The sequence below is a fragment of the Tachysurus vachellii genome, chromosome 20, assembly GCF_030014155.1.
Source record: "Tachysurus vachellii isolate PV-2020 chromosome 20, HZAU_Pvac_v1, whole genome shotgun sequence".
Taxonomy (NCBI): domain Eukaryota; kingdom Metazoa; phylum Chordata; class Actinopteri; order Siluriformes; family Bagridae; genus Tachysurus; species Tachysurus vachellii.
Genome location: NC_083479.1, coordinates 6,648,370 through 6,662,771, shown reverse-complemented (window position 1 = coordinate 6,662,771; position 14,402 = coordinate 6,648,370). Strand labels below are relative to the sequence as shown.

Here is a 14,402-nt window from a genome sequence, read left to right as displayed (position 1 = left end):
AGGAGACATTTATTGTAATTCTGATTAAAATTTTGATTTCAAATTTCATCGTTTGCTGAACTTGATTGTAAATACTTTAAATGTACTTGTCAACTTGCAATACATGTCTCATTGTCCATTCTGTATACATCATAAATGCAACTTTCCAAGCTTATGTAAATGTTGTGCTTATGTCCCTCTATTTTCAGGGTTCCTGCTATTTAAGGATTTCTGTATGAATGAAATAGACGAGGCCGTTCCCCAGCTGAAGTTCTATGAAGAGGTAAGATAAATCTTGCCTTCATTCCATAGTGTATCCTGGTGCCATCAAGTGACAGATGCACCACAGATGTCCAGATGAAAAAAAATAATAATATTAATAAAAAACTTAATAGGGGCACGGTGACTTAGTGGTTAGCACGTTTGCCTCACACCTCCAGGGTTGGGGGTTTGATTCCCGCCTCCGCCTTGTGTGTGTGGAGTTTGCATGTTCTCCCCGTGCCTCCGGGGTTTCCTCTGGGTACTCCGGTTTCCTCCCCCGGTCCAAAGACATGCATGGTAGGTTGATTGGCATCTCTGGAAAATTGTCCGTAGCGTGTGATTGCGTGAGTGAATGAGTGTGTGTGTGTGCCCTGCGATGGGTTGGCACTCTGTCCAGGGTGTATCCTGCCTTGATGCCCGATGACGCCTGAGAGATAGTAGTTCGGATAAGCGGTAGAAAATGAATGAATAAACTTGATTCATTAGACCAGACCACCTTCTTCCATTGTTTCATAGTCCAGTTCTGATGCTCCCAGTCAGCATGGGCACTCAGTCCAGTCTGCAACAACACAGCTCCATGTGCAGCGAGCTGTGATGCACTGTGTGTTCTAACCCTTTTGTCATAGCCAGCATTAACTTTTTCAGCAGTTAGACCATAGATACAATAGCTCTTCAGTAGGGTCAGACCAGATTGGTAGTCTTCATGCCATGAGTACATCAGTGAGCCTTGAGCAACCATGACCCAATCAACAGTTCTCCAGTTGTCCTTTTGGTATGTACTAACCACTGTATGCTAATGTCAAACTCTGTTAAATCCTTACTCTTACCTATTTTTATTGTGTCGAACACATCCTTGTGAACTGACTTCATTTATTTCCCTTGTATACTGAATGTTGTTTGGTTCACATATTAGTGGTTTAAATGTTTATAGCTATCAATAAGGATAAACATATCTTATTTCATCATTTTAAAATAATTCTGCACATAAATGAGGGTACTTAACAAATGACTATGTAAAAAAAAAAAAAAAGAGTAAAACACAATTCTGCATGGTTAGGTGTTCTCACAGACTATCCAATGTTGGCAAAAACCAATCAAAATGCACCATAAATCAAGGTGTGTTCACTTCAGCTTTACAGAGCGCTGTCTTGAACTCGTATCACATTTGCCCTGACACCTTTTAGAAACAGTATGTACACTGGGGGATCCAACCTTAATATGAGGAAGGTTCCTCTCAAGGGACAGCAGAAAAATCTTGACCTGACATGACAAAGTGAAGTCTGTTTTGCTCCTTTTCAAAGGTAAAAATGTAGTAACATTGAAAGTCTTTTAACTTTAAAAATTCAGACATTGGTTTTTAGTTTCATTCCATTAGTATACTGGATTTTGATTCAAATTATGCCACTCTGTAACCCCACTCTGTAAATTATGCAAAGTGGCATTTAAAATGTAGGTCTTTTTGGCCAATCAGTGTACACAATATCTTCTTCCTTGCTCACTTGCTCTTCTGCCCAGCCAAGATAAACGACAGACAGACTGACTGACCGACTGATTTAGTTAATGCAAGACAAGGAGGGCCTTTGCAAAAGCATCCTCTTCTATGGAGTTAATGCCGTCTGCTTGTAGAGGTGATATTTGAAATCAATCCAGTATCGCTCTTCCAAAACATCATCCTCCATTCCACCATTGTGTTATTTAGAAATTCTAAAATTAAAACACTTTTCAGCTGGCAATTGTTTTGTTTGCTTTTTTATTCCAGTTTTGATATAAAGTTTATAGTCATGTAATCACAGAAGTTCATAAAACTAATGATTTGTAATAAATAAGATAAAAAGATACATAAAGTATAACTGTTGAGGTGTATTTTATTGTTGACTTGTTCTAAAAGGTTTAAAACCCTTTGGTTTTTCCTGTCCTAAATACGTTTAAATGACTGCATTATGTCAGTAGTTCCAACTGGCTATGAAAAAAGACCTCAGGTGACACTTGTTCGTTTATTGAGCTCTGCCCAACGGAGAGACGTAGAGAGCTCAAATTTCATATGCAGATTTCAATTTATTATTTTGAATGATGACATGCAGCTTGTTAATATCACCACCATGTGCTTTATACATAAGCTGTCCCCTGGTGGTCCAGCGGCAGGATCCCACACTCTCATAGCCATAGCTTGCATTTGGTTCTTGGGCAGGGATCTAACCTAACCACTGATGGATTAATTCAGTGCCTTTCCCAAGCCCGTTGCATCAGGAAGGTAAAACCTGTGCCAAATTAAATATCTGGACCAGATGATCTGCTGTGGCAGCTCTGAGCAGGGATCAGCCTAAGGAACACTAATCAGACTTTAGACAATAACATCTACAGCACTGGGGGTACTAAAAAAAAAAAAAGGGTTAAACAAGTGTTTTTCATGAGGAGTCCTCTTCTAGTTGATCATTCATTAGTTGCTCTAATTTTTGATGTGAAAAGGCAGCATGGCCTGATGATTACTTGCCAGATTAAAGACACTGTGTTTTAGAGATCTGATTAACACTATTTATTTGTCTTCTCAGATTAAAGAATATGAGAAATTGGACTCTGAGGAGGAGAGACTAAGTCGCAGTCGGCAGATATATGATGGCTACATTATGAAGGAGCTCCTGTCATGCTCACATGTAAGACCACAGGCTCGCTGTCAAAAAAAAAAGAAAATATATATATTTTTAGGATATTTCAGAACAAGCCAAATGGAATTCCTGCCCAGTTAATTAATTATCCTTTTGTGGTTCTATTCCCATTTAATGTTTACCCAGCCATATTGTTGTTTAAAAAACACAATAGGTTAGTTGTGCTTATATCAAATCGAGATCAAATTGACTTTTTGATTGACTGAGGAAAGCAAGAAACGTGTCTGATTGCTTAATGCTCTAAAACATGCCTTCTTCCTGATCTTTGGCCAACAACTTGCATATATCCATATAGGATTAGTACCGTGTGTCTCTGTACTGTCTTGTAGCCTTTCTCTAAGAAAGCCGTGGACCATGTCCAGTCTCACTTGGCTAAGAAACAGGTGCCCCCATCCCTCTTTCAGGTGAGCAGCATTAAGAAAACTTGATTTTGCCTGCATGATTGGGCACATTTATAATAAATAAAGGCTATGTTCTCTGCTTTGTCTGTCAGCGATAAAGTATTCCTCTTTTCAGTTACTGTGCAGTTACACTCTTAATGAATACATAAATGTAAATTATATGTAATACCATTTGTAATTTATATTGCTTGACCAGTGGGAAGAGTTGCAATTCATGTAATGATTAAGCATTGTGTGGTGTCATTTGATCCAGTATTTAATGTTTGGCAACATGCTGTTTGCTTATTTTGTTATCATCATCATCATTATTTTAAAGCGTCTTTTATTTTTCTGGAAAATAGTGGCTTTTGCAAACAACCTTTCAGCACATTAAGCTATAAAAATTTATGCTTTTTTGTTTTGTTTAAAAATGTTTTAATGTTAAATACCTTTCCTGACATAAATCAGTAAATCTGTGACATTAAAAGAGAAAGATATTCTACTTTGGACATGCGGCATAGTGGGTTTTTGTAATTATAGCAGCATGTGAAAGTAATTTTGTTTACATTAATTAAGCAGAATTTCATATACAATATACAGCCCCTCATATATAATTTTGTTTTTTCTTTTCTAGCCATACATTGTTGAAATCTGTGACAGTCTGCGAGGAAAGATCTTTCAGAAGTTCATAGAAAGGTGTGATTCTGTTTGGCTGTTTTTCTTCACCAAGAACTTGTTTTTCCTGTTGCCTTATCTTTGTTTTTAAAAATGAAACCTGTTTCTCTTTCATATAGTGACAAGTTTACTCGTTTCTGCCAGTGGAAGAATGTAGAGCTAAATATCCATGTAAGTTTTCTGCTGAATGTTTGAGATTCTACGTATGAACATGCAGCCTTTCAGTTAGGAGGCATTTATAAGGAGACATTAGCATTTAATCTGTAAACTTTTGCCTTTACGTTATACACATTACATTACTTTTTACACATTACTACATAGTAGGTGAATGTTAACTGAGATTTTTCTGTAGTAACATGTTTTGTGTGTGTGTGTGTATGTAGTTAACGATGAATGATTTTAGTGTTCATCGGATCATTGGTAGAGGTGGGTTTGGAGAGGTGTATGGCTGCAGGAAGGCTGACACAGGAAAAATGTGAGTATCCGTTACTAAGCTTTTGTTTTTAGGAATACTGCATTCATTTAATTTTTTTTTTAATTTGCGTACATCACAGGTTTTCTTGAATACCTGCATGGGTTTATGTTCTATAGGTATGCCATGAAGTGTTTGGATAAGAAGCGGATTAAGATGAAGCAGGGTGAGACCCTGGCACTCAATGAGAGAATCATGCTGTCTTTGGTCAGCACAGGGGTGGGTTGTCATGCTTACACCACAGTCTTGTGAAATAAGGCTGCTTTTTTTCCCTCATGCAACAGTACAATCTGCTAATTTTACTTCTGCTGCCTTTTAACTCTCTCTCTCTCTCCCCCTCTCCCTCCCTGACTCCCTCCCTCCCCCTCTCCCTCCATCACAAAATCCAGGACTGTCCATTTATCGTGTGTATGACGTATGCTTTCCATACTCCTGATAAGCTGTGTTTCATCCTGGACTTGATGAATGGTGAGAGCTGCTATTTCTTCATGCTCTGTATCATGCCAGGCACTACCCTGCTTCTCAGGATACTAATTCCCAATAGGATTACGCTAATAGAGATGTTAATTACAGGCAACCAGTGGAACATTACACAAGCAATACTTAGCTCTTACCCATGCATTCACTCATGTTATAATTAGCTCTACTTCTCTGAATGTTGTTGACTTATTTCCCTGATGTAAAATATCTAAAAACTGCATGAAAACTTGTACTAAGGTAAACACTTGTACAGGTTCCTAGAACTACCTTCAGCACAATTCAAAACATTGTTGATGTAAATGTAAAACAGAAATCTTATTATTGGATGTTCTTAAATGTAGTAAATTATCAATTAAAATATCCGTTCATGTAAACTTTTACTGAAACTTCTGTGGAACAAAGCTATGTACTAGCTTATGTACAAAGCTAGTGAGAGAAATATGAATAATAAATAATCTAATTAATTGACCAGTTGCCATTCCCCCAAGTGCTATTGTTTTAAATGTGTTTTATTTGTAGACTTGTCTTACAGCATACATTATACAAGTTCAAAGTTTATAATAAAATTGAGATTTCTGAATTGTTTGTACAGCCATACAATAAAGTGTGTTGAATACATGAATTCATGTTTTAGGTGGGGATCTCCACTATCATCTTTCTCAACATGGAGTATTTAGTGAGAAGGAAATGCGTTTCTATGCAGCAGAAATTATCCTGGGTTTGGAGCACATGCACAATCGTTTTGTTGTCTACCGAGACCTTAAGGTAAAGGGCAAATGCTTCTATACCCCTCTGTACTCAAGTGGCTTTGGGTTTATTTTTACTTTGAATATCTTCACCTCTCTCTAGTTGTCGAATGTTCAACACTTCAAAAGGTGGTATTAAAGATACCATATGGAGGAAAAAAAAATCTCTTTCCTCTTTCATCTAACTCAGATGTTTAACACTGTGCCCTCTGAAGTAGCATCATCACAAGTTGCCAACTGAGACTCAAATTCAGTTCCAACCTCAAATAATGCTAGATATCCAGATTAGCTATGCACTTTGCAAGCCATTTTAATTGTTCAGCACTTTTGGTACCTGCTAGATTTTGTTTGGGGATACGGTGAGTTATCTTCCCAGTTTGATTGACTGTCTACTGGGCTGTTTCTCTAAAGTAGGCAGAACTGGGTTCATCCACTAAAAGGTTTAGTTTGGAGGGCATTTTGATGTGCATTTTGACTAACATTTAGATGAAAAATTTCGTAAGTACTGTATTGTATGCAATAATTATGTCAAAGATTAAAATGTGGTTGTAACAAGCTTCTCAACTGTGTATATGATATGGCTACAGATAATGGAAATTTAAGTACAGAATTTACATTTTTTCCCCAAATATACCATTATGATGCCAGACAACAACAGAGAGTCTAGTGAGCAATATTTGTTTGTATTTAACTGTTTAGGTTCAGTTGTCAGTAAAACTTAAAAGGTGTTTGGAGACACAAGTTTATTTGTACAAATTTCCTGTAGCTTTGTGTCATTATTTTAATTTCACCCATAAATATTGTTTCAAATAATCTGCAATAGGGAGAGACACAAAACAACCAAATCATTAAATAACAAAGTTTAAGAAAAAAAAAAATGATTATGAATTAGCCTAAAAAATGAGATTGTGTATTGAGTTAGATTTAGGTGTAATATTCTTATTGACATTAAGAATCATATCAGAAAGCTTGTAAGGTGTGTGCATTTGGGTGGCTTGAAAGTAATGAGCGTTAATCATCTCTCCCCCCCTTTCTTAGCCTGCCAACATCCTCCTAGATGAGCATGGCCATGTTCGCATCTCTGACTTGGGTTTAGCCTGCGATTTCTCAAAGAAGAAACCCCATGCCAGTGTGTGAGTGCTCATAAAGTTTCATTTAATGAATAATTTCATTTAGCTTCTAAAACATCTATATTATTCATTCATCTCCTAATATAGTGCATTACTACTTTGTGATGTTTTCAGTAAATAGTACGCAATTTTAAAAACGTAAACTATTAAGGAGCAGTATACACAAATAGTGTACTAAAAAGTAGACTAAATTTTTTGTGGCATGTATTACACAAGAGATTGGAAACATTTCTTTGAGATTCCGGTCCATATTGCCCTGATTGTATTCCTGCAGATTTTTACGGCACGCTTTCATGATCAGAATCCCCTGTTCTACCGTATCCCAATGGTGTTCTTTTTGGATTCATATCCATTGTCTGTAAAGTCCAATGAAGAACATTGAACTTGTACTGTTTAAAGTGAGACGACACCCAAGGTGTGCACTCCCTACACTATTACACCACCTCCACCAGCATGGACTGTTCACACAACGCAGGTTGGGTTCATGGATGGTGTTAATGCGGTTGGTGCCAAATCCTGACCCTACCATCAGTGTGACTTAGAAGTTGAAATTCCAGGTTTGGTGGCCCTGCAGCCTCAGCATTCTGTTCTTGGTTGACAAGGTAACTGTTGCCTTTCTGTCAGCTTGAACCAGTCTGACTATTCTCCCTTATCATCAAGGCTCTTCCATCTGCAAAGCTGCCACTCACTGTATGACTTTTTCTTTATTGCACCATTCTGAGTAAACAGGGATGTAGGGATAAGTAAACAGTAAAAAATCACTCGTATAGCCGACTTGTACACAAATGTAAAATCAAGATAATGATTAAAATGTAAACAATTTTATTCAAACTAGCACACGACTGTGCACTATAAAATATATGTTCCATAACTATCTTTTCAAATGTTATGTTAATCCAAATTTGTCATTATTTGAATATCTCTTGATAGATCCCATCAAGGGCCTGATAACAAGCTCGTTAATGGAACCATGACTGATGGTATCCCACAGCAAGGGTGCTAGAAAAGCCGCTCCAAAAAATGCTAAATATCATACAGGGCTTGCAAGTTTTTTTGTGGATATTTTTCCCCAGTAATATTTATGGAGAACTTACATGAAGTTTAATAGGAATTTTATTGTAATGCATGGAATAAAAGTGAACACTTGTGGTCTTTTCTAGGGGCACCCATGGCTATATGGCACCAGAGGTTCTGCAAAAAGGGACAGCATATGATAGCAGCGCTGACTGGTTTTCACTGGGCTGCATGCTGTTTAAACTTCTGCGAGGGTAAGAACCAGCACTTTCTTTCTGTAAAAGCAAAATCATGAATACTATTTTTATGTTATAATTATCTATTTATACTATTATCTTTTTGGTTTATTTATTTTATTTTTTGGTGGTGCTGGGGTGCTCACTGTATTTGCCTTTCACTGTTTGTTTCTCAAACCTGTTTGATGTGGGGAGTAAAGTTTAAATGTCAGGGGTCTCAACACAGGAGGTCAGCTCAGAGACTTCACAGAGGAGACAGACGGAGTGGGTAGATGAGGGAGTGGGGGTTGTCAAAACCAGCTGTGTAGCATTTACTATAGAGGGTGCAAGGGATCTAATGGGGAGGGCTATGAAATGTCTGTTCACTGAGGGATGTGCATGTATGTGCATTTGCATTTAAAAACTGACCAGGTAGTCAAAGTAACCTGGAACATGTATAACAAAACCGCTGTAAAGCTAGGGTGTCTTACTGTTGACATTACTTTCATTGCCACTAGTAACAGTAATGTTAACAGTGTGAATATGTGGCACATTACTTTAAGTAATATAACAAGTTCTTTGGCTTGTCACAGGCACAGCCCATTCCGGCAACACAAGACCAAAGACAAACATGAGATTGACCGAATGACACTTACTATGGTAAGGCATAATGTATATTTATTTCTGTAATTTATACATGTTCAGTGTGTGTTGTTGTTGGGCATATGTGTATGGTTATTTATATTTATATACGTGTGTGTGTACACACAGTGGTGTGAATGTGTTTGCCTCCTTGACACTTTTTCACACCACTTTGTATTCGAATACTGAACAAAATATAGGCAACACTATTGGTTTTTGCCCCATTTTTCATGAGCTGAACTCAAAGATCTAAGACTTTTTCTATGTATACAAAAAGGCCTATTTCTCTCAAATATCGTTCGCAAATCTGTGTTAGTGAGCATTTCCCTTTTGCCAAGATAATCCATCCACCTCACAGGTATGGCATATCAAGATGCTGATTAGACAGCATGATTATTGCACAGGTGTGCCTTAGGCTGACCACAATAAAAGGCCACTCTAAAATGTGCAGTTTTTATCACACAGCACAATGCCACAGATTTGAGGGATCGTGCATTTGGCATGCTGTCTGCAGGAATGTCCACCAGAGCTGTTGCCCATGATTTGAATGTTTATTGGCAGTACATTCAACCTGCCTCACAAAAGCGGACCACTTGTAACCACACCAGCCCAGGATCGTCTGAGACTAGCCACTCAGACAGCTGCTACAACAATCGGTTTGCATAACCAAAGAATTTCTGCACAAACCACGCAGAAACTATCTCAGGGAAGCTCATCTCCATGCTTGTCGTCCAGTTTGTCGTTGTAACCAACTTGAGTGGGCAGATGCTCACATTCGATGGCGTCTGGCACTTTGGAGAGCTGTTTTCTTCACGGATGAATCCTGGTTTTCACTGTACAGGGCAGATGGCAGACCGTGTGTATGGCGTCATGTGGGTGAGCTGTTTGCTGGTGTCAACATTGTGGATCGAGTGGCCCGTGGTGGTGGGATTATGGTATGGACAGATGTATGTTACGGACAACGACATGCCATTCATCCACAACCATCACCCCATGTTGCAGCATGATAATGCACAGCCCCATGTTGCAAGGATCTGTACACAATTCCTGGAAGTTGAAAACATCCCAGTTCTTGCATGGCCAGCATAGTTACCGGACATGTCACCCACTGAGCGTGTTTGGGATACTCTGGATCGGTGTATACGACAGCGTGTTCCAGTTCCTGCCAGTATCCAGCAACTTTGCACAGCCATTGAAGAGGAATGGACCAACATTCCACAGGTCACAATCAATGGGTGTTTTCGGGTTTTCGGGCCCCCTAATATAGTAAAACTGCACGTTAGAATGGCCTTTTATTGTGGTCAGCCTAAGGCACACCTGTGCAATACCTGTGAGGTGGATGGTTTATCTCAGCCCAGGAGAAGTGATCACTAACACAGATTTGTGAACAATATTTGAGAGAAATAGGCCTTGTGTACATAGAAGTAGTCTTAGATCTTTGAGTTCAGCTCATGAAAAATGGGGGCAAAAACAAAAGTATTATAATTTTTTTTTGTGTGTGTATATGTGTGTATATATGTGTGTGTGTGTGTGTATATATATATATATATATATATATATATATATATATATATATATATATATATATATATATGTATATGTGTGTGTGTGTGTGTATATATATATATATATATATATATATATATATATATATATATATATATATATATATATATATATATATATATATATAAAAAATATATATACACACACATACATATTAAAGCCTGGATGGCCTCCAACTTCTTAAAGTGTAATGAAGATAAAACTGAAATCATTTTATTTCGACCTGGTGGTACCATTAATACTCCTGATGTGGATCTGGGTGACTTAAAGTCATTTGTGAAGCCTGTTGTTAAAAACCTGGGGGTTTTAATGGACGGTGACTTTAAACTAGAAAAACAGATTAATTTGGTAGTTAAATCGTGTTTTTAATCAGTTAAGGCAATTATCTAAAGTCATTTGTATCTTTTACTGATTTTGAGAGGGTCATCCATGCTTTTATATCATCCCGCCTGGGCTATTGTAATAGTCTCTATGTAGGCATTGGTGAGGCATCTCTAACACGTTTGCAGAGGGTACAAAACGCAGCTGCACGTTTATTAACGGGGACACGCAAACGAGAACACATTACACCTATATTGGCTTCCCTTCATTGGTTGCCCGTTCATTTTAGAATTGATTTCAAGATTTTACTTTTAGTTTTTAAATCATTAAATAACATTGGTCCTAAATATCTTGCAAAATCAATGCAAAAACAATGCAAAATTAAAAAGCAGAGGTGACCGTGCCTTTGCAGTAGCGGCCCCCAAACTCTGGAATAATTTGCCTTTGTACATTGGGCAGGCACCTTCACTGGCTGTTTTTAAATCACATTTAAAAACATATTTGTATGGGGCAGCATACAACGCAGTATGAGAGTTAAGAGTTAGGAGTTCTTTTTAAGTGTGTGCTATTAATTATTATTGTATTTATTGCATTTTTATTAGTCTTTTATTTAGTTTTTATTTATTTATTTTATTATTATTTTATGCTTTTTAGTTCTATTGTTTATTTTATATTGTTTGTACAGCACTTTGGTGAACACCTGCTGTTTTTAAAAGGTTCTCTATAAATAAACTTTGATTTGATTTGATGTTTCATATCATCACACACATTTAAATACCTACATTTAAAAACTGCATGTTGTGTTTACTTGTATCTTTGACAAATACAAGTAAACACAACATGCAGTTTTTAAATGTAGGTTATTATTAAGAGGAAAAATCCAAACCCACATGGCCCTGTGTGGAAAAAGTGCTTGCCGCCTAAACCTAATAACTGGTTGGGTCACCATTTTAGCAGCAAGAACTGCAATCAATCGTTTGCGATAACTTGCAACGAGTCAATTACAGCGATGTGGTGGAATTTTGGTCCATTCATTTTGTTTTTCTTCAGCCATTCAGAGGTTGACTTGCTGGTGTACTTCAGGATTTTTTGCTAGACAACAGAATTCATGGTTCCATTTATCACAGCAGGTCTTCCAGGTCCTGAAGCAGCAAAACAGCCCCAGACCATCACACTACCACCACCACCATATTTTACTGCTGGTATGATGTAATTTTTCTGAAATTTGGTGTTACTTTTACGCCAGATGTAATGGGACACACACCTTCCAAAATGTTCAACTTTTGTCTCGTCAGTCCACTGAGAATATTTCCAAAAGTTTTGGGGATCATCAAGATGTTTTCTGGCAAATCTGAGACAAGCCTTTATGTTCTTTTTGCTCAGCAGCGGGTTTCATCTTGGAGCTCTGCCATGCAGGCCATTTTTGTCCAGTCTCTTTCTTATGGTGGAGTCATGAACACTGACCTTAACTGAGGCAAGTGAGGCCTGCAGTTCTTTGGATGTTGAGAGGTCTTTTGTGACATCTCTGAGTCGTTACTGCGCTCTTGATTTTGGTCGGCCGGCCACTCCTGTGAAGGTTCTCCACTGTTCCATGTTTTCACCATTTGTGGATAATGGCTCTCACTGTGGTTCGCTGGAGTCCCAAAGCTATAGAAATGGCTTTATAACCTTTTCCAGACTGATAGATCTCAATTACTTTCTTTCTCATTTGTTCCTGAATTTCTTTGGATCTCAGCATGATGTGAAGCTTTTGAGGATCTTTTGGTTTACTTCACTTTGTCAGTCAGGTCTTATTAAAGTGACTTATTGATTGTGAACACGTGTGGCAGTAATCAGGCCTGGGTGTGGCTAGAGAAATTGAACTCAGGTGTGATAAACCACAGTTAAGTTATATTTTAACAGGGGGGCAAACACTTTTTCACATGGCCATGTGGGTTTGGATTTTGATTTCCCTTAATAATAAAAACCTTTGACTAATTGAATTTGTTTGATGATTTGAAACATTGTGTGACAAACGTGCAAAAAAAAAAAAAAAATCAGGAAGGGGCAAACACTTTTTCACGTGTGCGCACAAATAATCATGTACCAAGCATGTACAAATAATGAGTGTATGTTTGTATATCTGACATTACTCTAATGCTCCCTTCTAAGAATGTAGAGTTGCCAGACTCCTTTTCATCTGAACTCAAGTCTCTTTTGGAAGGACTGCTACAAAGAGATGTGGCAAAGAGATTGGGCTGCCAGGGTCAGGGGTAAGTGTGTTGATTTTTACTCGTTTTACATAATCAAAAACCATCACACTGTCTAGATGTGTTTCAATTTTGTACATTAAACTATACAATATTAATACATAAAATTCTTCTTATTCTATATTGGGCTTACTTGTTTACCCTTATGTCTATGGTGAGCGTAGACCTGAAGATTAACTGAAGCACTGACACCCTGCTGCTGAGAGATATTGGTGTCTAATGTGGCTTTATTTCTTTTTACTGGTGCGTGCTATAGGGCTTCAGAAGTGAAGGAACATCTGTTTTTCAAAGGAATCGACTGGCAACAGGTCTATCTCCAGAAGGTAAGGCTGAAGATTTATATGTGAATTTATATTTATTAAACTAGAATGATATTTAGTTTCCTGGTGGTTTCTTGTTAAGATTTCCCAGAACTATAACTCTATGTAGGAGTCCAGTATTTGCTAAAACATTATTTTACTGGCTTATATTTTTCCCTATTTCTCCCCATACCAATAAAAAAAAGTATTTTTATATATACACGTTATTTAACAAATATTCTCAACGGTTACCCAGGTAAGATAGCCCCAGCATTCTGTTGTATCATTTTAGCCATATCTTGTGAATTTTGTAACTTTAATTAATAGTTGGTTGCATGGATTGGCACCAGACCTAGAAGTCAAAATCAAAACACTTTTCCACTCATTTCTTCAAAACATGAGAAATTGTGCTAATCTGTAAGATGATTTTTTATTTTAGAAGTTTTCTCAAGAGACTTGGTTGCTTGATTTACAACTGGGGTTTTGATAGAACCTCACAATTGCTTCTTTAGTGTATTTTCTTTTAGATTTATTTTAAAAATGAATATTCAAAATTCTGAAGATGGATTTTGTTCTGTTGTTAGTGTTACTGGGAGTCACTTTTAAATTATTGTCATTTTCTTTTGCCCATTCTGAAACAATGAGTGTAGTTCAGCAATAAAAATGGACAAATTTCCCCATCCATCTACATCAGCGAAACAAACTTGCATTGTTCTTGTACTGTTCAAAAACCATTAAAATTATTACCACCTTAACTTTTTAAGGAGCCAGACAGTGACGAGAACTACAATAGTGACAAATTTTTAAAGAGAAATAGAGCTTGTCAGTTTGTATTGCTTTGCATGATATCTATACATAGTTACAGTTTTGTCTTGAACAGACAGAAATGTTTTATCTCAGACATGCCATCTATTGTATTTCACATTAAAGTCTTCCACATATACCAGAGTGTGAGGAGAACGCTGCTCACACTGCCCTATTACTGAACATCATACATTAAGTTTAAATTAGCCTTTGGTTTTTTGTTTTTTTTTTGCAAAAGTGTGGTCACTTGACCAAATATTTAAGTTGTCCACAGTTGTCCAGGCGTATTAATGGTTATGTTTAATTGCAGTATTCTCCACCACTGATTCCTCCTCGTGGAGAGGTGAATGCTGCTGATGCCTTCGACATTGGTTCTTTTGATGAGGAGGACACCAAAGGCATAAAGGTACCGCATCTAAGTTAATCCAAAAAGCAACATTTTAATATCCACTGTCTGTATTTTTTAAATAATGGTAGACTTTAGCTTCAAGCCTACCTGATATGTT

General features: G+C 37.3%; 1 protein-coding gene across 1 annotated transcript in view; it reads left to right on the top strand.

The window, feature by feature from the left end:
- Positions 1-14,402, top strand: part of grk3 (G protein-coupled receptor kinase 3) — a 57,485-nt gene that overhangs the window by 30,067 nt on the left and 13,016 nt on the right. The window contains exons 3-17 of the mRNA XM_060896332.1: positions 189-262; positions 2,790-2,891; positions 3,233-3,307; positions 3,918-3,979; positions 4,078-4,129; positions 4,342-4,433; positions 4,550-4,649; positions 4,820-4,898; positions 5,545-5,675; positions 6,695-6,789; positions 7,947-8,054; positions 8,609-8,675; positions 12,696-12,796; positions 13,050-13,116; positions 14,207-14,302. Of these exons, the coding sequence (XP_060752315.1) occupies positions 189-262; positions 2,790-2,891; positions 3,233-3,307; positions 3,918-3,979; positions 4,078-4,129; positions 4,342-4,433; positions 4,550-4,649; positions 4,820-4,898; positions 5,545-5,675; positions 6,695-6,789; positions 7,947-8,054; positions 8,609-8,675; positions 12,696-12,796; positions 13,050-13,116; positions 14,207-14,302 (1,301 nt within the window). The remainder of the gene's footprint in view (positions 1-188; positions 263-2,789; positions 2,892-3,232; positions 3,308-3,917; positions 3,980-4,077; positions 4,130-4,341; positions 4,434-4,549; positions 4,650-4,819; positions 4,899-5,544; positions 5,676-6,694; positions 6,790-7,946; positions 8,055-8,608; positions 8,676-12,695; positions 12,797-13,049; positions 13,117-14,206; positions 14,303-14,402) is intronic.